The sequence below is a fragment of the Triturus cristatus genome, chromosome 12 (genome assembly GCF_964204655.1).
Source record: "Triturus cristatus chromosome 12, aTriCri1.1, whole genome shotgun sequence".
Lineage (NCBI taxonomy): Eukaryota > Metazoa > Chordata > Amphibia > Caudata > Salamandridae > Triturus > Triturus cristatus.
Genome location: NC_140595.1, coordinates 13512005 through 13538708, shown reverse-complemented (window position 1 = coordinate 13538708; position 26704 = coordinate 13512005). Strand labels below are relative to the sequence as shown.

At 46.0% G+C, this 26704-nt stretch overlaps 1 protein-coding gene across 1 annotated transcript in view; it reads left to right on the top strand.

The window, feature by feature from the left end:
• Nucleotides 1-26704, top strand: part of MADCAM1 (mucosal vascular addressin cell adhesion molecule 1) — a 74477-nt gene that overhangs the window by 28053 nt on the left and 19720 nt on the right. The window contains exon 4 of the mRNA XM_085636843.1: nucleotides 8811-9662. Within this exon, the coding sequence (XP_085492969.1) occupies nucleotides 8811-9662 (852 nt within the window). The remainder of the gene's footprint in view (nucleotides 1-8810; nucleotides 9663-26704) is intronic.

The following is a 26704-nucleotide window of genomic DNA, read 5'->3' as shown; positions in this document are numbered from 1 at the left end:
TTTCTAAGTTCAATCCCTTTGTCTCCTTTCTATGTTCAGTCCCTTTGTCTCCTTTCTATGTTCAGTCCCTTTGTCTCCTTTCTATGTTCAGTCCCTTTGTCTCCTTTCTAAGTTCAGTCCATTTGTCTTGTTTCTGTGTTCAGTCCATTTGTCTCCTAAGTTCAGTCCAATTGTCTCCTTTCTATGTTCAGTCCAATTATCTCCTTTCTAAGTTCAGTCCCTTTGTCTCTTTTCTATGTTCAGTCCCTTTGTCTCTTTTCGGTGTTCAGTCCATTTGTCTCCTTTCTAAGTTCAGTCCAATTGTCTCCTTTCTATGTTCAGTCCAATTGTCTCCTTTCTAAGTTCAGTCCCGTTGTCTCCTTTCTAAGTTCAGTCCCTTTGTCTCCTTTCTATGTTCAGCCCTTTGTCTCTTTTCGGTGTTCAGTCCCTTTGTCACCTTTCTATGTCAAGTCCCTTTGTCTCCTTTCTATGTTCAGTCCCTTTGTCTCTTTTCGGTGTTCAGTCCCTTTGTTTCCTTTCTATGTTCAGTCCCTTTGTCTCTTTTCGATGTTCAGTCCCTTTTTCTCTTTTCGGTGTTCAGTCCCTTTGTCTCTTTTCTATGTTCGGTCCCTTTGTCTCCTTTCTGTGTCTATCCTGTTGTCTCCTTTCTGTGTCTATCCTGTTGTCTCCTTTCTATGTTCAGTCCCTTTGTCTCCTGTCTATGTTCAGTCCCTTTGTCTCCTTTCTATGTTCAGTCCCTTTGTCTCCTGTCTATGTTCAGTCCCTGTGTCTCTTCTCTATGTTCAGTCCCCTTATCTCCTTTCTACATTCAATCCCTTTGTCTCCTTTCTGTGTCTATCCTGTTGTCTCCTTTCTATGTTCAGTCCCTTTGTCTCCTTTCTATGTTCAGTCCATTTGTCTCCTTTCTAAGTTCAGTCCACTTATCTCCTTTCTATGTTCAGTCCCTTTGTCTCCTTTCTAAGTTTAGTCTTTTTGTCTCCTTTCTAAGTTCAGGCTATGTGTCTCCTTCTAAGTTCAGTCCGCGTGTCTCCTTTCTATGTTCAGTCCCTTTGTCTCCTTTCTAAGTTCAGGCTATTTGTCTCCTTTCTAAGTTCAGTCCCTTTGTTCCTTTTTTATGTTCAATTCAGTTTTTCTTTTGTGCTAAGACCTTTGTCTCCTATGCCAACTAACACAGTCTCTTTTCTGTGTTTATCCTGTTGTCTCCTTTCTATGTTCAGTCCCTTTGTCTCTGTTTGGTGTTCAGTCCCTTTGTCTCCTGTCTATGTTCAGTCCCTTTGTCTCTTTTCTATGTTCGGTCCCTTTGTCTCTTCTCTATGATTAGTCCCTTTGTCTCCTTTCTGTGTCTATCCTGTTGTCTCCTGTCTATGTTCAGTCCCTTTGTCTCCTGTCTATGTTCAGTCCCTTTGTCTCCTTTCTATGTTCAGTCCCTTTGTCTCCTGTCTATGTTCAGTCCCTGTGTCTCTTCTCTATGTTCAGTCCCCTTGTCTCCTTACTATATTCAATCTCTTTTCGGTGTTCAGTCCCTTTGTCTCTTTTCTATGTTCGGTCCCGTTGTCTCTTCTCTATGATTAGTCCCTTTGTCTCCTTTCTGTGTCTATCCTGTTGTCTCCTGTCTATGTTCAGTCCCTTTGTCACCGGTCTATGTTCAGTCCCTTTGTCTCTTTTCTATGTTCTGTCCCTTTGTCTCCTCTCTATGATTAGTCCCTTTGTCTCCTTTCTGTGTCTATCATGTTGTCTCCTGTCTATGTTCAGTCCCTTTGTCTCCTGTCTATGTTCAGTCCCTTTGTCTGGAGGGAGCAGAGTATCGGTGTGAGGCGGAACTGAATCTAGGGGAAGGCACGATGCGTCGGAATAAAACCATGAATTTCAGTGCCCATAGTAAGTAGGGAAAAATAACTTTCAATTTAAGAGTAAGCCATGGGCCTCAGCATAAGACCTTATTCTTATTCTATGTGTGTTTTATGGTCTGAATCGCTGCACGTGATATTGTCTTTCATACCGTTAGACACTGGATGTGCCTCTGTTCTATGTGCAGCCACGTCTACTTGGTATATATGCTCCCTTTGTTTCCTTTTTAGTTTTCTCCCTTTGTCTCCTTTCTATATTCAATCCCTTTTTCTTCTTTCTATGTTCAGCCCCTTTGTCTCCTTTCTATGTTCAGTCCCTTTGTCTCCTTTCTATGTCCAGTCCATTTGTCTCCTTTCTAAGTTCAGTCCACTTGTCTCCTTTCTAAGTTCAGTCTTTTTGTCTCCTTTCTAAGTTCAGGCTATTTGTCTCCTTTCTAAGTTCAGTCCACGTGTCTCCTATCTATGTTCACTCCCTTTGTCTCCTTTCTAAGTTCAGTCTATTTGTCTCATTTCTATGTTCGTTCCCTTTGTCTCCTTTCAATGTTCAGTCCCTTTGTCTCCTTTCTATGTTCTGTCCCTTTGTCTCCTTTATATGTTCAGTCCATTTGTCTCCTTTCTAAGTTCAGTCTATTTGTCTCCTTTCTAAGTTCAATCCCTTTGTCTCCTTTCTATGTTCAGTACCTTTGTCTCCTTTCTATGTTCAGTCCCTTTGTCTCCTTTCTATGTTCAGTCCCTTTGTCTCCTTTCTAAGTTCAGTCCATTTGTCTTGTTTCTGTGTTCAGTCCATTTGTCTCCTAAGTTCAGTCCAATTGTCTCCTTTCTATGTTCAGTCCAATTATCTCCTTTCTAAGTTCAGTCCCTTTGTCTCTTTTCTATGTTCAGTCCCTTTGTCTCTTTTCGGTGTTCAGTCCATTTGTCTCCTTTCTAAGTTCAGTCCAATTGTCTCCTTTCTAAGTTCAGTCCCGTTGTCTCCTTTCTAAGTTCAGTCCCTTTGTCTCCTTTCTATGTTCAGCCCTTTGTCTCTTTTCGGTGTTCAGTCCCTTTGTCACCTTTCTATGTCAAGTCCCTTTGTCTCCTTTCTATGTTCAGTCCCTTTGTCTCTTTTCGGTGTTCAGTCCCTTTGTTTCCTTTCTATGTTCAGTCCCTTTGTCTCTTTTCGATGTTCAGTCCCTTTTTCTCTTTTCGGTGTTCAGTCCCTTTGTCTCTTTTCTATGTTCGGTCCCTTTGTCTCCTTTCTGTGTCTATCCTGTTGTCTCCTTTCTGTGTCTATCCTGTTGTCTCCTTTCTATGTTCAGTCCCTTTGTCTCCTGTCTATGTTCAGTCCCTTTGTCTCCTTTCTATGTTCAGTCCCTTTGTCTCCTGTCTATGTTCAGTCCCTGTGTCTCTTCTCTATGTTCAGTCCCCTTATCTCCTTTCTACATTCAATCCCTTTGTCTCCTTTCTGTGTCTATCCTGTTGTCTCCTTTCTATGTTCAGTCCCTTTGTCTCCTTTCTATGTTCAGTCCATTTGTCTCCTTTCTAAGTTCAGTCCACTTATCTCCTTTCTATGTTCAGTCCCTTTGTCTCCTTTCTAAGTTTAGTCTTTTTGTCTCCTTTCTAAGTTCAGGCTATGTGTCTCCTTCTAAGTTCAGTCCGCGTGTCTCCTTTCTATGTTCAGTCCCTTTGTCTCCTTTCTAAGTTCAGGCTATTTGTCTCCTTTCTAAGTTCAGTCCCTTTGTTCCTTTTTTATGTTCAATTCAGTTTTTCTTTTGTGCTAAGACCTTTGTCTCCTATGCCAACTAACACAGTCTCTTTTCTGTGTTTATCCTGTTGTCTCCTTTCTATGTTCAGTCCCTTTGTCTCTGTTTGGTGTTCAGTCCCTTTGTCTCCTGTCTATGTTCAGTCCCTTTGTCTCTTTTCTATGTTCGGTCCCTTTGTCTCTTCTCTATGATTAGTCCCTTTGTCTCCTTTCTGTGTCTATCCTGTTGTCTCCTGTCTATGTTCAGTCCCTTTGTCTCCTGTCTATGTTCAGTCCCTTTGTCTCCTTTCTATGTTCAGTCCCTTTGTCTCCTGTCTATGTTCAGTCCCTGTGTCTCTTCTCTATGTTCAGTCCCCTTGTCTCCTTACTATATTCAATCTCTTTTCGGTGTTCAGTCCCTTTGTCTCTTTTCTATGTTCGGTCCCGTTGTCTCTTCTCTATGATTAGTCCCTTTGTCTCCTTTCTGTGTCTATCCTGTTGTCTCCTGTCTATGTTCAGTCCCTTTGTCACCGGTCTATGTTCAGTCCCTTTGTCTCTTTTCTATGTTCTGTCCCTTTGTCTCTTCTCTATGATTAGTCCCTTTGTCTCCTTTCTGTGTCTATCATGTTGTCTCCTGTCTATGTTCAGTCCCTTTGTCTCCTGTCTATGTTCAGTCCCTTTGTCTCCTGTCTATGTTCAGTCCCTTTGTCTCCTTTCTATGTTCTGTCCCCTTGTCTCCTTACTATATTCAATCCCTTTGTCTCCTTTCTATGTTCAGTCCCTTTGTCTCCTTTCTAAGTTCAGTCCACGTGTCTCCTTTCAATGTTCAGTCCCTTTGTCTCCTTTCCATGTTCTGTCCCTTTGTCTCCTTTCTATGTTCAGTCCATTTGTCTCCTTTCTAAGTTCAGTCTATTTGTCTCCTTTCTAAGTTCAATCCCTTTGTCTCCTTTCTATGTTCAGTTCCTTTGTCTCCTTATATGTTCAGTCCCTCTGTCTCCTTTCTATGTTCAGTCCCTTTGTCTCCTTTCTAAGTTCAGTCCATTTGTCTCCTTTCTAAGTTCAGTCCATTTGTCTCCTTTCTGTGTTCAGTCCATTTGTCTTCTAAGTTCAGTCCAATTGTCTCCTTTCTAAGTTCAGTCCCTTTGTCTCCTTTCTAAGTTCAGTCCAATTGTCTCCTTTCTATGTTGAGTCCCTTTTTCTCCTTTCTAAGTTCAGTCCCTTTGTCTCCTTTCTATGTTCAGTCCCTTTGTCTCCTTTCTATGTTCAGTCCCTTTGTCTCCTTTCTAAGTTCAGTCCATTTGTCTTGTTTCTGTGTTCAGTCCATTTGTCTCCTAAGTTCAGTCCAATTGTCTCCTTTCTATGTTGAGTCTCTTTTTCTCCTTTCTAAGTTCAGTCCCTTTGTCTCTTTTCTATGTTCAGTCCCTTTGTCTCTTTTTGGTGTTCAGTCCATTTGTCTCCTTTCTAAGTTCAGTCCAATTGTCTCCTTTCTATGTTCAGTCCAATTATCTCCTCTCTGAGTTCAGTCCCGTTGTCTCCTGTCTAAGTTCAGTCCCTTTGTCTCCTTTCTATGTTCAGCCCTTTGTCTCTTTTCGGTGTTCAGTCCCTCTGTCTCCTTTCTAAGTTCAGTCCTGTTGTCTCCTTTCCAAGTTTAGTCCCTTTGTCTCCTTTCTATGTTCAGTCCCTTTGTCTCTTTTCGGTGTTCAGTCCCTTTGTTTCCTTTCTATGTTCAGTCCCTTTGTCTCTTTTCGATGTTCAGTCCCTTTTTCTCCTTTCGGTGTTCAGTCCCTTTGTCTCTTTTCTATGTTCGGTCCCTTTGTCTCCTTTCTGTGTCTATCCTGTTGTCTCCTTTCTGTGTCTATCCTGTTGTCTCCTTTCTATGTTCAGTCCCTTTGTCTCCTGTCTATGTTCAGTCCCTTTGTCTCCTTTCTGTGTTAAGTCCCTTTGTCTCCTGTCTATGTTCAGTCCCTGTGTCTCTTCTCTATGTTCAGTCCCCTTATCTCCTTTCTACATTCAATCCCTTTGTCTCCTTTCTGTGTCTATCCTGTTGTCTCCTTTCTATGTTCAGTCCCTTTGTCTCCTTTCTATGTTCAGTCCATTTTTCTCCTTTCTAAGTTCAGTCCACTTATCTCCTTTCTATGTTCAGTCCCTTTGTCTCCTTTCTAAGTTCAGTCTTTTTGTCTCCTTTCTAAGTTCAGGCTATGTGTCTCCTTCTAAGTTCAGTCCACGTGTCTCCTTTCTATGTTCAGTCCCTTTGTCTCCTTTCTAAGTTCAGGCTATTTGTCTCCTTTCTAAGTTTAGTCCCTTTGTTCCTTTTTTATGTTCAATTCAGTTTTTCTTTTGTGCTAAGACCTTTGTCTCCTATGCCAACTAACACAGTCTCTTTTCTGTGTTTATCCTGTTGTCTCCTTTCTATGTTCAGTCCCTTTGTCTCTGTTTGGTGTTCAGTCCCTTTGTTTCCTTTCTATGTTCAATCCCTTTGTCTCTTTTCAATGTTCTGTCCCTTTGTCTCTTCTCTATGATTAGTCCCTTTGTCTCCTTTCTGTGTCTATCCTGTTGTCTCCTGTCTATGTTCAGTCCCTTTGTCTCCTGTCTATGTTCAGTCCCTTTGTCTCTTTTCTATGTTCGTCCCTTTGTCTCTTCTCTATGATTAGTCCCTTTGTCTCCTTTCTGTGTCTATCCTGTTGTCTCCTGTCTATGTTCAGTCCCTTTGTCTCCTGTCTATGTTCAGTCCCTTTGTCTCCTTTCTATGTTCAGTCCCTTTGTCTCCTGTCTATGTTCTGTCCCTGTGTCTCTTCTCTATGTTCAGTCCCCTTGTCTCCTTACTATATTCAATCTCTTTTCCGTGTTCAGTCCCTTTGTCTCTTTTCTATGTTCGGTCCCTTTGTCTCTTCTCTATGATTAGTCCCTTTGTCTCCTTTCTGTGTCTATCCTGTTGTCTCCTGTCTATGTTCAGTCCCTTTGTCTCCTGTCTATGTTCAGTCCCTTTGTCTCCTGTCTATGTTCAGTCCCTTTGTCTCCTGTCTATGTTCAGTCCCTTTGTCTCCTGTCTATGTTCAGTCCCTTTGTCTCCTGTCTATGTTCAGTCCCTTTGTCTCCTGTCTATGTTCAGTCCCTTTGTCTTCTGTCTATGTTCAGTCCCTGTGTCTCTTCTCTATGTTCAGTCCCCTTGTCTCCTTACTATATTCAATCCCTTTGTCTCCTTTCTATGTTCAGTCCCTTTGTCTCCTTTCTAAGTTCAGTCCACGTGTCTCCTTTCAATGTTCAGTCCCTTTGTCTCCTTTCCATGTTCTGTCCCTTTGTCTCCTTTCTATGTTCAGTCCATTTGTCTCCTTTCTAAGTTCAGTCTATTTGTCTCCTTTCTAAGTTCAATCCCTTTGTCTCCTTTCTATGTTCAGTTCCTTTGTCTCCTTTCTATGTTCAGTCCCTTTGTCTCCTTTCTATGTCCAGTCCCTTTGTCTCCTTTCTAAGTTCAGTCCATTTGTCTCCTTTCTAAGTTCAGTCCATTTGTCTCGTTTTTGTGTTCAGTCCATTTGTCTTCTAAGTTCAGTCCAAATGTCTCCTTTCTAAGTTCAGTCCCTTTGTCTCCTTTCTAAGTTCAGTCCAATTGTCTCCTTTCTATGTTGAGTCCCTTTTTCTCCTTTCTAAGTTCAGTCACTTTGTCTCCTTTCTATGTTCAGTCCCTTTGTCTCTTTTCGGTGTTCAGACCATTTGTCTCCTTTCTAAGTTCAGTCCAATTGTCTCCTTTCTATGTTCAGTCCAATTGTCTCCTTTCTAAGTTCAGTCCCTTTGTCCCCTTTCTAAGTTCAGTCCCTTTGTCTCCTTTCTATGTTCAGCCCTTTGTCTCTTTTCGGTGTTCAGTCCCCTTGTCGTCTTTCTATGTTCAGTTCCTTTGTCTCCTTTCTAAGTTCAGTCCCGTTGTCTCCTTTCTAAGTTTAGTCCCTTTGTCTCCTTTCTATGTTCAGTTCCTTTGTCTCTCTTCGGTGTTCAGCCCCTGTGTCTCCTTTCTATGTTCTGTCCCTTTGTCTCCTTTCTAAGTTCAGTCCATTTGTCTCGTTTCTGTGTTCAGTCCATTTGTCTCCTAAGTTCAGTCCAATTGTCTCCTTTCTAAGTTCAGTCCCTTTGTCTCCTTTCTAAGTTCAGTCCAATTGTCTCCTTTCTATGTTGAGTCCCTTTTTCTCCTTTCTAAGTTCAGTCACTTTGTCTCCTTTCTATGTTCAGTCCCTTTGTCTCTTTTCGGTGTTCAGACCATTTGTCTCCTTTCTAAGTTCAGTCCAATTGTCTCCTTTCTATGTTCAGTCCAATTGTCTCCTTTCTAAGTTCAGTCCCTTTGTCCCCTTTCTAAGTTCAGTCCCTTTGTCTCCTTTCTATGTTCAGCCCTTTGTCTCTTTTCGGTGTTCAGTCCCCTTGTCGTCTTTCTATGTTCAGTTCCTTTGTCTCCTTTCTAAGTTCAGTCCCGTTGTCTCCTTTCTAAGTTTAGTCCCTTTGTCTCCTTTCTATGTTCAGTTCCTTTGTCTCTCTTCGGTGTTCAGTCCCTGTGTCTCCTTTCTATGTTCTGTCCCTTTGTCTCCTTTCTAAGTTCAGTCCATTTGTCTCGTTTCTGTGTTCAGTCCATTTGTCTCCTAAGTTCAGTCCAATTGTCTCCTTTCTAAGTTCAGTCCCTTTGTCTCCTTTCTAAGTTCAGTCCAATTGTCTCCTTTCTATGTTGAGTCCCCTTTTCTCCTTTCTAAGTTCAGTCCCTTTGTCTCCTTTCTATGTTCAGTCTATTTGTCTCCTTTCTAAGTTCAGTCCCTTTGTCTCCTTTCTATGTTCAGTCCCTTTGTCTCTTTTCGGTGTTCAGTCCATTTGTCTCCTTTCTAAGTTCAGTGCAATTGTCTCCTTTCCATGTTCAGTCCCTTTGTCTCCTTTCTAAGTTCAGTTCCTTTGTCTCCTTTCCATGTTCAGCCCTTTGTCTCTCTTCGGTGTTCAGTCCCTGTGTCTCCTTTCTATGTTCAGCCCTTTGGTCTCCTTTCTATGTTGATTCAAGTTGTTGCCTTCCTACATTGCCAGGTCTTTGTCTTCTTTCTCTGTTTGCTGCGCCTCTTTGTTTCCCATTTCTATGCCCTCAGTTTGCATCTCTTATTGTGCATGAGGAGGGACTGCAGAGTTGATTATTTTTGGTCTGTGATTGGACGATCAATCTGTTAACAGACATAAAACGCAGATTGGCTGCCAGATGGGATGAATTAACCAACATGTTTTATTCATAGATGGACATGCTGTGGACCCAACAACTGGCCCCAGAGAGGACTGCTGCGCAGGCGGAACTGTCACCGCGAAGAGTAACCCCACAAACGAGCCAGAGACCAGCACGGTGCACCCCACGACTGGGACTTCAACCACCAGAAACACCAGAGAAGAGACTGCTGCTGTCCAAGGGAATGTGACCCGGGCAACCGTTCAAGCACAGCACGACATTGAGGCGGCAACAGCCAGGTTGAACCCCACAAATAAAATCGTATTCTATGCAGTGAACCCCACAGAGACTTCAGTTGCCAATGTGAACCCCACTAATGAGACTGTAACAGAAGTGAACCACATAGCTGAAAGAGCAAGAAAGGGCAGCCTCAGAACTGAGACTGTACTCTACAGAAAGAACCCTGTAAATGTGACCCCCACTGCCACACTGAACCTCACAATTGAGACTTTAGCCTATGGCGCCAGTCCTACAAACACAATGGTAATGTTAAAAAAAAAGCCCACTAATGGGACACTAGATTTCAGAGTAACCCCCACAAATATGACTGTAGCCCTCAGAGATAATCCCACAGCTGTGAACTCCGCCACCCGAGGCAAATCTAGAACTGAGACTGTAAACACCAGAATTCAGTTCACAACTGAGACTGCAGTAGCTAAAGGGGTGGATGAAACAGAGGACCCTAAAAGAAAAATCACTGCTGCGAGCAGGTGCCCCATCCTTGGTACTCTGAATACAGAAGTGACAGACTCTATCACCAAGAAGAGAGGATTCTTTGGTACTAAGCACACTTCCCCTCCAGAGGACAACACAGCACCACCAATCTCTTCCAAATCACACCCCACAGAAAGAGCGCCCCCTAAACGTGAGTATGAAAGCATGGAGCAGCTGCAAAGTGGCATACACCCAAATGAAAACTCCAAGGGGGATATTTACTAAAAAATGTTGTAGCACAGTGTTACGCCCAAATTGGTAATGTGCTGTGACATTTTTAAAACACAGAGATGTCGTATTTACAAAAATACGGCACACCGCTTTGTTTCCTAAAAAAGCTGCCTAGCGCTAGTGCAGGCTCCCTTGTGCTATGTTGCAAGCGAGCCTGTGCTGCAGGGGCGATTGTTTATGTGCAGGGAGGGACACCTTCCTGCACATAAACAAATGCTAAAGGCGATTTGCTTTTTCTATGTGTGCTGCCGAATTAATAATTTATCCTCGTATCGCCATCCTAAGACTAGGTTTTACCTGGCCTTAGTATTTACCGCTGCCCCAGTCTTGTAAATATGGGGCAGTATCAAAAAGTAATGGGGGTTGCGGCGGAATGCCCACAGCAACACCCATTGCTCGCTCGCCCCTTTGGCCCAGCGGACTGATGCAGTAAGGGGCATATTTACAAGGTGCCGTTAAGCCATGTTAAGTGGCTTAATGCCACCTTGTAAATATGGGGTAGAGAGCAACGTCAGCAGAGCACCAGAAAAAGTGACGCTTCGGTGGTGTTAGGGGCTTGTAAATATGCCCCCAAATGTGTTGAAGAGAGGGTTCCTTAACCATCAATAGGTTTCCCATGAGACCTCAAACACGAAGCATCACTGACAGCTTCACTCCAGGGGGCATATTAACAAGAAAATGCGATAAATATCACTATCCACGCTCAGCGCGATTTGAATCCTCGCCGGTTTTTATCGCCCGGTTAGCGCGTTATTAACAACGCTCATTACCCAGGCGATAAACATCCAGAGATAGTCAGCGAAATGCGGGAATATCGCTGGAAAACCAGCGATATTCCTGCAGCAATAGGGAATTCCTTGCTGATAGCCCATGGTGGTCGTAGCCTGACAATCCACCCCCCTTTATACATATAGCTAAGTGTAGGAGAGTAGGATCTGCACTTGTGTTGCCCCCACTTTTTTTCTGATGTGTACACTGGTTTCTGACTATAGTCTGGCTGGGTCCCTGCTAATCAGGGCCCCAGTCTCACTGATCTCTCTAAAACAACTTGGTGTGCATATTAGATGCACTAGTGATTGGATACTGTGGTACCTTATGAGCCCCTAGTATATGGTACCTTAGGTACCTAGGGCATTGGTACTTCACAGGCCTACCAGGGGCTGCAGCATGTATTATGCCACCCCTGGGAAGCATTCACAATCTGACACCACAGGACTGCTACTGCAGCCTGTGTGAGGTAGTGTTAGCACTCCTCACTGAGGTATAGGTTCCTATATCTCACCATACACACACATATAAACCTATCAGTCACCCCTCTAGCAGGCCTTAAGAATCCTGAGGGCAGGGTGCTTGGTTTACTATGTGAGGGGGTGCTTCTGCCTGAGCAGGACCCCTCTGCAGCTAGCAGAGTCTATTCTCTACTGCGGTTTGTGGATGCGGTTAAACCATATACTCTTAAGTGCATTATAACCTCGCGGTAAATGCTAACTTTGGAATGACTGCATCAAAACATGTCGTGTTTGGTGTCAAACAGCTTGGAATCCTACACCCACACCAGCAACTGGTGTGGGAGTAGGATCCCACCCTTCTAGAGGGGACGACATGTACCCACTGTACTAAACGGTAGAAATCTTCTAGAGCCCTGGCATCACAAAATGGATGCCACCAGCACAGACACCAGGCTGCCCTCCTGCTGCTGACCGAAACTCGCAGTGGAGGAAGCCCAACAAAGGGTATCCTATCACAGGGAGGTGTTACCACCTCCCAGACAGGATTTAGTGTATTGGAGCTGGGTGGGTGCACTCTTAGAGTGCCTTTGAAGTCCTGCACTGCGGGAGGCAGTAGGCTCCTCTGTGCATATGCCAGCTCAAACCGGTTCAGGGGCTACCTGCCCCTGCTCTGGCGCGAAACTGGACAAAGGGAAGTGGGTGTAACCACCCACTACCCTGACCCTCCTAGAAGAGTGGTCATAGAGCTAGTCCCTCCCCTATCTTCACTATAAGATACCAAGCATTGCCAATGCAATTCAGATTACACCTGGACGATGCTCTACAAAGAAGAATCCTGGCCCTTCGACGTTCCACTATCTCTGAAAGACTGAAGAATCTCCCTTGGAGTCTAGGAGTGACTCCCCTGCTTAGAAGGCACCAGTAACTTGATCAACGGTTGCAAACTTTACCGCTTCCGCCGGAGTCCGAAGTCCCTGCGTCCCCTGAAGCGGATTTCCTGACCTCTCCATGGCCATTTTGAGTCCCCAGTGAAGCTGTGGTGTCTGGACCCCACGAGTGACGAGGAACAGCAATACCAGGGAACCGTGCACTGATTTTGAGTGCAAACCCTAAACAACGTTCTACAAACTTGTGCTTTGGACCATCTGCAGTCCAAGTCCCTAGCAGGTCTGGTACTGAAAATCAGCGGCCTACCCCGTCCCGAGTGACCGTGGGTTCCTGTGGAACTTTTCCTGCAAAGGCGTCTTTGTGGTTGCTTGCCCGTTGGCTAGTGACTCACCCGAAGACTTTCTCATCAACTTCAAGGGCTCCCCTGGTTGCTCCGGGCCTGCCCTCACTTATCCTTGCTGGGTAAGTCTATCAGACCTTGCTGGTCTGCACCACCTTCAATCTTTACTCCACACAAGACTTGCAGTTGCCAAGGCTTGTTGGCTCAAATCCGGCAGCCAACACCGTCATCAGCTGCAGACGTTGTGGGACTCTCTGAATCCAGCTGCTGGTCATTGTCGATCTCTCCTGGACCTCGTGAGCGAAGAGACAAATCACCATCGATGACCTGAAGCGACGGGACATCAGTGGTCATCCATCCTGCTGGCCACCGGTCACTGGCAAGTGACTTTGAACTCTGTCCCCTCAATTTTCAGGTCCTCTTCAACTTCAATCCATCTTCGGATTCCAGCGGACACCTCTCCAGTCGTCACAAGCATCAAGTCTTCAGTGGTCCCCATGGAAAACAGCATCGCGACCCGACACCAAAAGACACCTATGCACCCGGCTTCCGTGGGTGAGGTAACTCGTGCACTCCAGTGCCCAAGTGTGTGTTGGCCCTCGAAATACTTACCCTGTAAGTGGCTTGCTTGTTGACTTCTCCGAAGTGCCCTAAAACTGTAAATTACAAACCGCGACTTGTGCCATTGAAACCTATAGGAAACCCGCGGCTGTGTTTATAGACACTGCACGTGTCTCCCGTGGGCTGATTACTTACCTGCTAACACTGCAGAAGTGAAGCCCCAGCGATTCCCAAGGCCCTAGGCCTTTTCATTTTGCAAGTCGAGTTTGTTAAACCATTTTCTTAGTATATGGTCTGGTACGCCCCTAGGGCTACAGCCATATTTGTGCTTAATTTATTGAGAAGTGTTGACATTTGAATGTGTATCTGGGTTCTAATCTCATAAAGAGATTAGTAGAGTGTATCTAAGAATAAATACATATATATTTGATATATATACCTGTGTGGTGTCCTTTTCATTTGGTAATTCAAGAGATTATAAGGTAAAACAAGCTGCTTTACATTCCTCAGAGACTTAGCCTGAAGGCTGCTCTCCACAGCTACCACTAGGATAGCTTTCTTTAAAAGGTTGTCTTAAACCTATCTACCAAGAGTCGAATTGGACTGGTGCAAGGTGGCCACGATAACTAGTGACCAGCATATGCCAGGCCAATTTCTCACACTAAGTCTGAAATTTATCAAACGTTAGCTTACAGGGAAAACCGGGGTTAGTGCGGGTTTCAATATCGCTATGGGTGTCGGGGCATGGGCTTGTTAATACCGCGATGTGCGGTTTGCGAGTTTTTCCCTGTTGTGTTGCCCGGAACGCCCTCTTTGTATCTCATTAGCGATGCGTGGCACTGCGTAATTGGAACAGGTGCTAAGTCAAGGAAACATGCGCTAGCGTGTCCTTGTTAATACTGCGATAGAATCATCGCTGCTTTTTGGCCGAAAAACGGCCACAAAAGCGGCAGAAATGGGCTTGATAATATGTCAAAACCAAAGGGGATGACGGACAGAGTGTTGAACATTGCAAGCACTCACCTCCAGTCAACTGATCTGGGTTTAATCCATCATCATTCTTTAGCTCACTCCGCCACCCCAGTTCAGACATGGCCATATGCAAATCAGTCTGACCCTGTGCCTCATGGGAACAGTCCAGCCCGACCTGCCAAGCCATGTCCCCCCTGGACTGGAAACAAGCATCCTGGGACCGGTTTCTGGCTAATCAGCCGTCATCAGCCAGGCTAGCTTGAATCCAGTGGCAAACTGAGCAAGGGACCCACGTCTGGGCATACCCTGCCAACTTAGGACGAACAAAGGAAAACCAAAAGGGGTGATGGACGGAGTGTTGAACATTGCAAGCACTCACCCCCAGTCAACTGATCTGGGTTTAATCCATCATCTTTCTTTCGCTCACTCCGCCACCCCAGTTCAGACATGGCCATATGCAAATCAGTCTGACCTTGTGCCTCATGGGAACAGTCCAGCCCGAACTGCCAAGCCATGTCTTCCCTGGACGGGAAACAAGCATCCTTGGACCGGTTTCTGGCTAATCAGCCGTCATCAGCCAGGCTAGCTTGAATCCAGTGGCAAAGTGAGCAAGGGACCAACGTCTGGGCATACCCTGCCTACTTAGGACGAACAAAGCAAAACCAAAAGGGGTGACGGACGGAGTGTTGAACATTGCAAGCACTCAACCCCAGTCAACTGATCTGGGTTTAATCCATCATGATTCTTTAACTCACTCCCCCACCCCCCTTTTCAGACATGGCCATATGCAAATCAGTCTGACCCTGTGCCTCATGGGAACAGTCCAGCCCGAACTGCCAAGCCATGTCTTCCCTGACTGGAAACAAGCATCTTGGGACCTGTTTCTGGCTAATCAACCGTCATCAGCAAAGGCTAGCTTGAATCCAGTGACAAAGTGAGCAAGGGAACCACGTCTGGGCATACCCTGCCAACTTAGGGCGAACAAAGAAAAACCAAAGGAGATGATGGACAGAGTGTTGAACATTGCAAGCACTCACCCCCAGTCAACTGATCTGGGTTTAATCCATCATCATTCTTTAGCTCACTCCGCCACCCCAGTTCAGACCTGGCCATATGCAAATCAGTCTGACCCTGTGCCACATGGGAACAGTCCAGCCCGAACTGCCAAGCCATGTCTTCCCTGGACCGGAAACAAGCATCCTGGGACCGGTTTCTGGCTAATCAGCCGTCATCAGCCAGGCTAGCTTGAATCCAGTCGCAAAGTGAGCAAGAGAACCACGTCTGGGCATACCCTGCCAACTTAGGGCAAACAAAGCAAAACCAAAGGGGATGATGGACAGAGTGTTGAACATTGCAAGCACTCACCCCCAGTCAACTGATCTGGGTTTAATCCATCATCGGGGCATATCATCAAGGGCAATATCTCCGCTTTAGCTGCACTTTTTGCCGATAAAGCGGCAATATTTTTATCGCCCTATCAGCAAGCTGTCGCTAACAGCTGTTAGCGACAGTTTACTGGCAATAGCGCCCCTTGTCAGCACGCCTCCCATCGCATCGCTAATGAGATGCAAAGGAGGCGTGCCTGACAGGACTCCCTTGGGAAAATATCGCTAACCCAGCTTCGTCATATTGACAACGAGGGTTAGCGATATTGAAAATCACGTTAAGTATGCCTTAACGCAGGAATTTAACGTCTGTTAAATTCCTGACTTAGGCATACCTAACATGGGGGGTGGATTGTGTGGCTAAGACCACAGGCCCTATCATCTAGGATATCGCCGTTTTCCACCATGGAAAATGGCAATATCCACACTATCTCTGGAATTTTAATCGCCTCGGCGATGCGCATTGTTGATAACGCGCTAACCGGGCGATAAATTCCAGAGATAGCCGGCGATAAATATGTAAGCTCTAAGCGTGCTTTGCGATATTTATCCCCGGCCCGTGATAATATGCCCTATCATTCTTTAGCTCACTCCACCACCCCAGTTCAGACATGGCCACATGCAAATTAGTCTGACCCTGTGCCTCATGGGAACAGTCCAGCCCGAACTGCCAAGCCATGTCTTCCCTGGACCGGAAACAAGCATCCTGGGACCGGTTTCTGGCTAATCAGCCGTCATCAGCCAGGCTAGCTTGAATCCAGTGGCAAAGTGAGCAAGGGAACCACGTCTGGGCATACCCTGCCAACTTAGGGCGAACAAAGCAAAACCAAAGGGGATGATGGACAGAGTGTTGAACATTGGAAACACTCACCCCCAGTCAACTGATCTGGGTTTAATCCATCATCATTCTTTAGCACACTTCTCCACACCAGTTCAGACATGGCCTTATGCACATCAGTCTGACTCTGTGCCTCATGGGAACAGTCCAGCCCGAACTGCCAAGCCATGCCTTCCCTGGACCGGAAACAAGTATCCTGGGACCGGTTTCGGGTTCATAACCCTCATCAGCCAGGCTATCTTGAATCCAGTGGCAAAGTGAGCAAGGGACCCACGTCTGGGCATACCCTGCCAACTTAGGGCGAACAAAGCAAAACCAAAGGGAATGACGGACGGAGTGTTGAACATTGCAAGCACTCATCCCCAGTCAACTGATCTGGGTTTAATCAATCATCATTCCACCAAAGCAGGGAGGTGCATGCAGCTACAACCTCTCCCCTTACCGCGTTTCACATATTTACAATGGTCGGGAGACCTTGGACTCCAGGCTTGTCATGAGCGGACACCACAGGTGTTCTTGTGGTTCACCCTGCTTGTGAGTGTATGATCCCTTGTCTGGGCATCTGGCTGTTCGCACCGGTACATTGCACAGGTCAGGAATAACAGAAGCTACTCAACCGCATCCATGTCACAAGTCAATGAAGTCACCACTCAGAGGGGCATATTATCTAGAAAAGGCGATAATGATCGCCAGCAAAAGTTATCAGCATTTTATTTATCGCTCCTTTCCTGGACACATTTTGCATTTTAATCGACGTATTATTAAGACATTGATAACATGCGATGGTGTACGGGAAAGGAAGCGAAAACTCCCGCTAACACGCGATAGACAAACATGCAATAGCATGTAGTCAGCATGTTAGCGGTGCGATAACGAGAATAATATTTCAGCTAACGTGCCATGCAGCCTGAAAACCCCCTGTTTGACAGGCGCCTCGCAATCTGCAGCATGAAAGTTGACAAACTATGAATTGAGTAACAGTGAATTCTTACATTAAAGGTATTAATATAGAACTAATCATTGATAATTTATAATCAATATTCTTAATGTTAGGTGACAGGCCGGATGATGATGTGATGAACTGCAATGTACCCCCTTTACAAGACAGCGGCACCTCTGCACATGGTAAGGGCTAATAATGCAGCATGAGGTCTACCTCTTTGCTGTCTGTGGCAGAGATCAGGGCTAGTCTCCCTTGTATGACCATGTTTAGTCAGGTTTTTTTCAGGTGTTAAAAACCTGTGTACATTGGGGTTTAGCTCAATTTTTTTTTATCGTGGGTCATCTTTGATAATACAGTGAAGTGCTGTTAGCGATTTTTACCGTGAAATTCAGTTAAGTAACGACTACCTTGCATGTCATTAGCGATACATATTGCTGGCATGCAAGGCAATAAAAAAAACGGCAGCTAACGCCGGAAAGCTTGCGCTAACGCATGTTAGCGAAGGCTTGCTAATAGGCCGATAAAAATATTGCTGCTTTATCAGCAAAAAGTGCCACTTAAGCAGAGATAAGGCCCTTGATAATATGCCCCATTGTGTTTTTGAAGCCACTGGGCTCTCTGTACCCTACTGACCTGTCTCCACAGCTGGAATGGATCCAGATTCATTCGCCGTTTGGTCAGTCTTCTCCTTCCTGGGCCTGCTGACCTCAGGACTTGGGGTCCACCAGCTGAGCAAAAGACTGAAATTTCTAGGGACAAAGAAGGCCTCCTTTGATCTGGCCAGACTCTGAGAATAACGGGGCATATTATCAAGGGCAATATCGCCGCTTTAGCGGCACTTTTTGCTTCTAAAGTAGCAATATTTTTATCGCCCTGTTAGCAAGCTGTCGCTATCAGCTGTTAGCGTGGCAATAGCCCCCATTTTTTTGCCTCTTCGCATGTCAGCAATATTTATCGCTAATGACATGCAAAGTGGGCGTTCCTCACTAAAAGTAAATGGAAACAGTCTCCAAGAGAAGTTCTCCGTATAATCAATGCCCTCGTTGCGATACAAAAAGTCGCGCTAACCGCGATTATCGCCGTAAGCTAATGTCTGCAAAAATCCAGACTTAGCCATACATATAATGGGAGGTGGATTATAAGGCTGAATCCACATCTCCCTATCATCAAGGTTTTCCCTATCGCTGCAGGAATATCGCTGGATTTTCAGCGATATTCCTGCATTTCGCCGCTATCGCTGGATTTTTTATCGCCTTGGAGATAAGCGTTGATAATAACGTGCTATCTCGGCGATGTAATCCAGCGATAGCTGGCGATAAATAAACTCGCACTAAGCGCGTTTAGCGATAATTATCGCTGGCTGTTGATAATATGCCCCAACGTCTCTATTTCCTCTCCTACCCAGATGGTTCCCTCTTCATTATACGGGTGAAGCTCCAAGGAACCCCTTTGTGCCCTTAGAAAAGCCACGTCTTGGAATCTTGGACAGGGAGTGCAGTGGACATGTCCAGAATGTTGGAGAATAGAAGAGGATTGGGGGAAAGAACACAAACACAAGAGGCGTTCTTTGAAAAACGGTGAATTAAAAGGACAGACTGAAAAACAGGGCAACATGTTAATGGAACTAAGGTGGTCTTAGTAAAGAGGACGCCTGAGAGTCGGAGCTGGACAGCTGCACTGGCCAAGTGGAGGAACTGTCCCTGCTTGGAAGCCTGAAACATCACTGCAGAAGCAATTCTCGCCCTGGAGCAGACTATTGCTCCTGTGATGAAATCAAACTTATGTCCACAGAAGCAGGGGCGGCTGGTGACATTTTAAAGTGGTGTGGCGTAATCTGATTGGTATACTTCACCGTTGCGAGCGAGCGTAGCGAGCGAGCCCGAACCCCTATAAGGAGGGTTCGGGGGGGTTCTCCCCCCGAGAAAATTTTTAAAAAAGCGAAGAGAAATGGTGCATTTTCAAGCAAATTTGAGAAAGCAGGAAGGTTAATAAAGCAATTGTGAAAGTGCAGTTATAACATTAATAAAGAGATGTCATATAACATAGGTAGCTGCTTATTCAGTGTATAACCACAGAGCTTCATAACAGACTTCGAGATACAATGCATTTCTGAGTACCTCACTCACAGATGTTTTTTATTTAACAAACTAAACTGGTTGCAAAGTAGCAGCATTCAACATTGTTTACTTTTTGTAAATGAAATCAGCACGTCTCTCTCTAAGAGCAGCAAACTTTTCAATAACTTTAGTGTTAAAGTCCGGGATTTTCTGAACTAGCTTGCTCTCTACAGAGAGCATTGCCAAAGCATTGAGTCTTTCCTCAAGCATGGTGTTTCTCAGGAATGTCTTAATCCTCTTTAAGGCTGAAAAACATCGTTCTGCCTCGACTGTTGTCATAGGAGTGGTTATGACAATTTTAAGTAAAGCCACTGTCTCTCCAAGTGACTTTTCCATATTAAGTTTATGGATTAAAGCCAGCAAAGACAAGGCACTTGTGGCCTTCCGGTACACAGGCATTCCGTACAGTACAGTCAACTCAGTTCTCAGCTCTTCTTTATTGAGCATAGGATAAGCTCCCACAGCCTCATTCAGAGCACGCTCCGGGAAGGATTCATCATATTTGGCAAACTGTTGACTTTGCAATAATGTGGCACTCACCAAATGTTTAGTGAAAGAAAAACGCTCTCGTGCCTGCACAATTACAATGTCACAGATCTCCTTTGCAATTCGGACCATAGTGGTGATGTTTTTCCTGCGGTTTGTGAAAAAAGATTTCTCTGGCAGTTTGCTGTCTAAATTGTCAACCCCATCTCTCACTTTGCTTATGCTTTGTACAAACATAGTAGTATATACTTGCACTTTGACAGTATCTATCTCTCGTGCTTGTAACTGATTGTATAACAGGTCGACAGCTACCATTATATCATGAAATAAATACAGTAAGAACTGAAACTCTCTGTCTTGTAGTGTTCTACCAAAGCCATGGGCTTCAATCTGACTTTTGTAATCAAACTCATCATTGGCTTCTATGGCTTCAAAACATTTCAGAAGGTCCTCTCTATGTTCATAGATTAGGTTGACTGTACGGATGTTAAAGTTCCAACGAGTTGAGGATCCCCTTGGAACGCTTTTGTCTACAATGTCATGAAGTGCTTCTGTTCTTTTGGGGGAACGCGAGAAGAATGCTGCCATGCCTCCTATATCCTGAAAGAAAATTCGTGTCTCGGTGATCTTTGATACTGCCTGTTGCATAATAATATTAAGTTGGTGAGCGTAACAGTGCACATAATGAGCATTAGGGTACACATCTCGAATTCTCTTCTGAACTCCACTAAGGCTTCCACTCATTACGGACGCACCATCATAGCTTTGCGCAATACGTTTTTTTTTTTGAGGCAGCTCTGGAAAAATTAAGCTCAGTTGACGCAGTATAGCTGCAGTAATGGTTTCTGCACTAGAGTCTCTTAAATGTGTGAAACCATAGAACCTCTCCACAACTTGTCTGTCATTGTCAATGTATCAAAACACTAATACGGACTGTGTTTTAGTGGCCACATCAGTGGTGTCATCAGCCTGAATAGCCACAAAGTCTGTGTTTTGCAATTCTTGCACAATATGGCTTCTCATAATTTCGAGCATACACTCAAGAAGTTCATTTTGTATTGTTTTAGAGGTGCCCTTAAAGACTGTAGCACGTGCTAAATGTGCTTCCATATCCTTGTCTATGCTTGCTATTAAATCCACAAGGCCTTTGAATATTCCAGGATTTGGGGAACCTTCCGATTCATCATGACCTCGTAATGCCAGTTCAAAAGCACCACAGAAACGAATGCAATCAATTATTTTGGATAGAATCTGTCTGTTCCTATCAACTGCTTCATTGTGTTTCTGTATTGCTTTGCGGTATGCATCACTTATCTGCTGCTCAATCGGAGCATCTTCCCCCAACATCCCCAGTCTAGTCAGGTTTTCCATATGCTTTCTTGTGCGTGAATGCTTCTTTATTTTTTCAGACAAATGCTTCAAGTCTGTTACTCCTTGATTTGTCCAAGTAAACTCACCACCAAACAGCAAGCAGGGGAAGCAGAACAGAGAATTTCTTAATGGGCACCCTGTAAGCCAATCAGCTTTTGTGTACCAGGCGTTAGAGAATGTACGTGTGGACATTTTTCCTCTGTCCTGGGAAGTTTGCTGTAGTTTTAGGTCAGGCCGATGAGGTCCCAATTGCTTTAAATCTATTTTCTCTTGAAGTGGCCGTGCCTGGAATGACCTTGTAATCAGCTCTTGTACTGTATTCATGATGACGATGCTGGCCTTACCAATATATATTAAAGAAACCTGCCAATAATCAAAGTACAACATATACGGTGCGGTGCAATAATATAAAATTGCAGTATAAATACATATATCTTGTGCAGTATCGCAATAAATCTCCAACAGCTCCCCTTTGCACAACATGACTGCTAAAAATACAGCCTTACTGTCTGCTGCCTCTGTGTGCCATAGTGGTTGCTGAAGGCACTGAAACAGACACTGCTTGAGGGCTTTGAACAAGGCAAGGGATAGATAGTGCTGTTAACAACCGTTATTGCCCAAATCACAGGGCTAAGGGTGTTAGTAAATTCCATCCACTGAGGGTACAATGTTCAGAATGTGTGCCTACCCCAACCACCATGTACAGTGACCACACACATACCTCTAACTCCAATCTAAAAAAAAAATAGCATCAGTTTCCTTAACTTTAACTCTGGTGTTTGCTGGGTCGTAGCCGGGGTGAAAGAGCAGCAAAGGAGGTCTTGTTCTTCGCCGGAAATATGACCAAAAATTTGGTAAGGGTTGTCAAGCTTTGGAAGGTGCTGAAAATAAAAATAACGTGCTGTAACTAGACAAGCATTGCTTTTCAAATACAAGTAATCCCAATGAATTTTACCAGCGTCAGTTCTTCAAGTTAACATAAAATAACTACAGTGTTCTTAAAATATTTATTTTGTTTGATGTTCGGGGAAACCAGACTTTTTTTAGTCTGCTACGTTAAAATTATCCATTGGAATCTGCTTACATTTAAATGTAATAATGATATGATTTTTAGCTTTCAGTATCTTTATGGAATATAATAGATCACAATTTTAAATTCAAATTATCCTTTAATCAATACATTAAGAAGTGCAGCAGAGAACCATAACTTGTGAAATAGTGTAAATATGTGCAAGAACCTATTCAGTCTCCGCTCCAGCAGTGTAGGCGGATCTACAGAACCCAGGCAGCGAGTGTATTGTGTAAGTGTGTTTGCGTCAGTAAATTCCTCTGTGCCTGAAACAAATAGAACACCGGGCTTAACTAATTGAGGCTAGTAGTCTGATTGCCGACTTTGGGGCTGGAAACCAGGGTTCGAGCCTCGGGTTCGCGTCCACATCCTGTGATTCTGGGCAAATCACTTAACCTCCCCGTGCCTGAATGTGTCCTTGTGTAATGTAACCGGTGCGTATGTACAGCGCCCCAATACCTTCGGGTCGAGTTCACGCTATATAAATCTGCATAAAAACAAAAGTGTGCAGTACCATGGGTTTATTTTTCCACAGAAAGCTTGGTCACTGACAGATAACACAAAACAGAGCCTTGAACCCACCCAAGAAACTGCACCTTGACGCAGCCTTACAGAAAAATGTAAGCTAAAGAATCTGAACAGTAGGAAAATCGGCGTGCTAATTTTGGTATCAAAGCTGAAGCGGAGCATAATTTACGTGCACAGTTGCCACCTTCTTAACCCCCCCCCCCATATACTGTGTCCATCTCATGCAGGCTACAGTTAAGAATACAAAGTATGAGCGAGCAATGAGAAAGGTTTTCACACGTGATACTAGACAACTTGCTAGCACTGTGTTTTAGTGCCCAGGTAGAGAAGCCCAAGGGAACTGCCTCACAGCCAGCTGTACCCCATTTCCTCAGACCCAGAGCAATAACTCGTACCGGCCAGCAAAGCTCTCTCCGAACCGAACGTCATATTCATAAAGAGCACGGCCCGGGCTGCAAATTCAGCATCTCACTTTTGAAAGCCGCAGGGATCCGTGCAGCGACAACAACGCCATTCCGTGCCACTGCCAACCCTAAAATGGCGGACGCCTCTGCGCACCGCCACTGCGTGAAGAGTGTCACCCGTGCAGTCAGTGAAAAGTGTCACCCGTGCAGTCAGTGAAGTGTCAAGCGTGCAGGTAGTAAACAGAGTCAGTTGCAGACAGTGAAGAGTGACACGCGTGCAGACAGTGAACGCATGCAGGCAGTGAAGAGTGACACGCGTGTAGTCATTGAAGAGTGTCACCGTGCAGGCAGTGAAGAGTGACGAGCGTGCAGACAGTGAAGGGTGTCACCCCTGCAGTCAGTGAAGAGTGTCAAGCGTGCAGTCAGTAAACAGTGTTACCCGTGCAGGCAGTGGTCGGAGTGTCACGCGTGCAGGCAGTGAACAGTGTCACGCGTGCAGTGACCACGAGACCAGGATGTCGCCAGTTCTCTGAATTTGCATTTCAAGGACAGAAGAAGTATTTTGTGTGAAAGGTGAGGGGCACGCGTGACGTTATATCTCATTATAAACAAGCCAGCCTGGAAACTGGCCTGTTAGCACATGCTGGGACTCGGAGGTTGGCCTAAGCAGTCAGTGAACCCCTATTAATTATCTGAACGCCACAACACCCCCTCCCCCCCACACACACACACGCACTTCTCTTGTACTGGTGACAGTGTGCACGGAGATGTCACACCACCTCAGTTTGCCTTCTTTGAGGAGTGCGCAGTCACCACATAAGCTTCTGGAAAAGCCTCCCATTCATGGTTTTTTTTGGGGGGGGGAGTGGGGGTGGCAAATGATACACGGCGCATAAACCTGGGTGAAACAGTCTTCGCCGGTGCACTCAGTGCAGCCGTGCACGCCTCGCCTCGGTTGGGAAATGCACGGCACATCCCTTGATTAAAATAAAGTGACGTATGGATTTTCACAGACACGGGACAGGAAGGCAAGAGTGCAGCGGGCATTATGCAGATCCGAGAGTATTGCAGACCCGGGGCATCACTGCACTAGTACTCACCACCAATGGACAAGTCCGGAACAGTAGAGTACGCAAGGTGACAAGAGTTAATTGTCAGTCACCACACCACGACAGTGACGAGTCCGACACACGAGGCACTCAGTCACACGACGGATCCTGACTCCTGTACGCACCGCCGCCACGAGGTTATGCAGACACAGACAGTGTGGCACCACCGCGTGCGTGATGACGCGACCGACTGCTGGAGTGCGCACCTCATGGCCAATCACTGTCACTGTGTTCAGACATAAGCCACAGTGATTGGCCATAGTTGCGCGGCACCCAATTAGCGGTTACTCGTAGGCTGCCACGGGTCTGAGAGACTGTATCAGGCTCTCAGCCAATCCAGAGACGCTGCATTAGCAGCGCCTGCCCTGGATTGGCGAAGGAGCACGGATAGGGCTCGCCCGGATACCGAGAGGGGGGCTGCTGCATGAGGCAACCCTCGGCTTCTCGGCCCCCTCCTCTCAGTAGTAGTCAGTAGCAGACAGTGCAGCGAATGCGCATGCTCGTGCTTGTCGTGAGACAAACTCGAGCATGCACAATAAAATTGCGAGCCGCTGCCTGTCAACTGTGTCAGTGCTCGCCCCCGGCCCTACCCCCTTCATGTCCGACGCAACGCATCATTGCATTGCCATTGCTGCCGGTCTGGGATTGATTTGCGTGCGTGTCGGACGGTAAGTGGGGCTCCGCCCCTGCGCCCCAATGGACGCACCGCCGCTGCACAGAAGATCTAAAAATGTAAAGCATGAGGCGGTCAGAGTTCCATCATTAAGGGAGGGGTTCTCAAGGAATTAAAAAAATTATACTCATGCAGGGGTAGAGATTAATGAACGGGACTTCCGGCCAAGGCTTCTCTGCAATTTTCATGAAATCAATGTGTAGGAGAGTAGGGTCTGCTATCCTATGGTCACCCCAAATTTTTGCTTTTTGCTTCACTGGTTTTTGACATATTGAGGCTGTGGGCCTGCTAATCAGACCCCCAGCCTGCTGCTCTCTCTACTAAATTGACACTATGCACCCTAGGTGCATAACCAATTGGAATTGGATCACCCTGTGAGCCCCTGTACCAGTGTACACTAGGTACCCAGGGCATTGGTGTATCTAAGGCCTACCAGGGGCTGAAGCATGTATTATGCCACCCCTGGCCTGGCCTAGCAATTTGACACAACTGGCTGATCACTCAGCTGGGGTAAGTTGGTGTAACCACCTCTTACTTAGGTGTAGTATACCTATACCTAACCTTAAATGGGACACATGTTAACCTATAAGTCACTCCTATGGCAGGCCTTAACAATCCTGAAGGCAGAGTGCTTGGTTCCATGTGAGATGGTGCTCTGGCATGAGCTGAGCCTGTCTGCAGTGGTCGGAACAACTTCCTTCTACCGTTTCCAGATATCGCCATACCATATACTCTTGAGTGCATTATGAACCTCAAGGTTAAATGCTATCTTTGGTTTGGCTTTATCAAAACATGTTGAGTAAGGTGTCATACGAATTGGAATACTAACCCCTCGCCAATTCTGGCGACGGGGTTAGCATTCCACCCTTCTAGAGGGACAAGACATGTACAATACCTGAAACCCGGGTAAAATCAGACATAGCCTCAGCTCCACAAAATGGATGCTGCCACCACAGACACAAGTCTGCCCTCCTGCTGCTGGGAGTCCTTCCAGCTTGGGAGACGTGGACAAAGGGTTTCCTGCCAGGGGAGGTGCGTGCACCACCCCAGACAGGATTTTGTGTATTGGTCAGGTAGGGCTTGAATGTTGAATGGAATCAGACATGCCTGAGGCTCACAAGGAGCCTCGGTGCAAAAGCAAGTTCAAACCGGTCCTGGGGCACACCAGCCCCGGACCTGGGGCGAGCTGGACAAAGGATTGGGGGTGTAACCACCCCCCTTCCTGGTCCCACCCTTAGGGAGGGACCTAGCAGGTAGTCCGGCCCCTAGAATCCGCTTAAAGGTAGGAGCTGTGTCCTAAGACTTCAGACATCCTGGAATCAACTTACTACGAAGAAGAAGACAGGAACTTCGACGCTCTGCCGCACAGAGGACAGAAGGAAATCTCCCCTATGGTCAGGGAGTGACCATCTTGCTAACGCAAGCACCATCCAGCGAATCGACGTCTGCTTTGCCGCCGCCTCCCGCCGGAGCCCGAGCCCAGAGACCGACAAGACCTGGACCTCCAGACCTCTCACCAACCGATCCACAGTCCCTGCAAAGAAGGAACCCGTGGAGGCACCGAGACAGGTGGAGCCAGCCATCTTGGAAGACAACCGACTAGCTGAAAGCGCGACAACAGAGGCTCCCTCTGAGTTGTGCTTTGGGTCCTGAGAAGCCCAACATCCGAGCAGCATCTGCATCAAAGGTGAGCCCTCCAGCATCTCCACGATCTGCGTGGGGCCCCTCTGCACTTCGCGACTCGACGCGCCTAACCGGTTGCTGGTCCGTTGACTAGTGGCCATCTTGGCGACCATCTTGAAAAACTACGATGCTGGTCTGATTGCTCCAGACTGGCCCCTGCTGCCCTTCAAAGGAGCAGCCCCTCTGACCTTGCTGGTCAGAACAATCAGCTTTCTTTATTTTCCACGACTCCTGCCTTTGCCAAGGCTTGTTTGCTTCCTTCGAGTCGCCGACACCGCCGACAGCGAGAGCCTGCGTGGGACAGCTCGTGAACCGACTCCTGGACGTTGTCGACCTTCAGGGACCACGTGGCTGCGGAGACAAGCT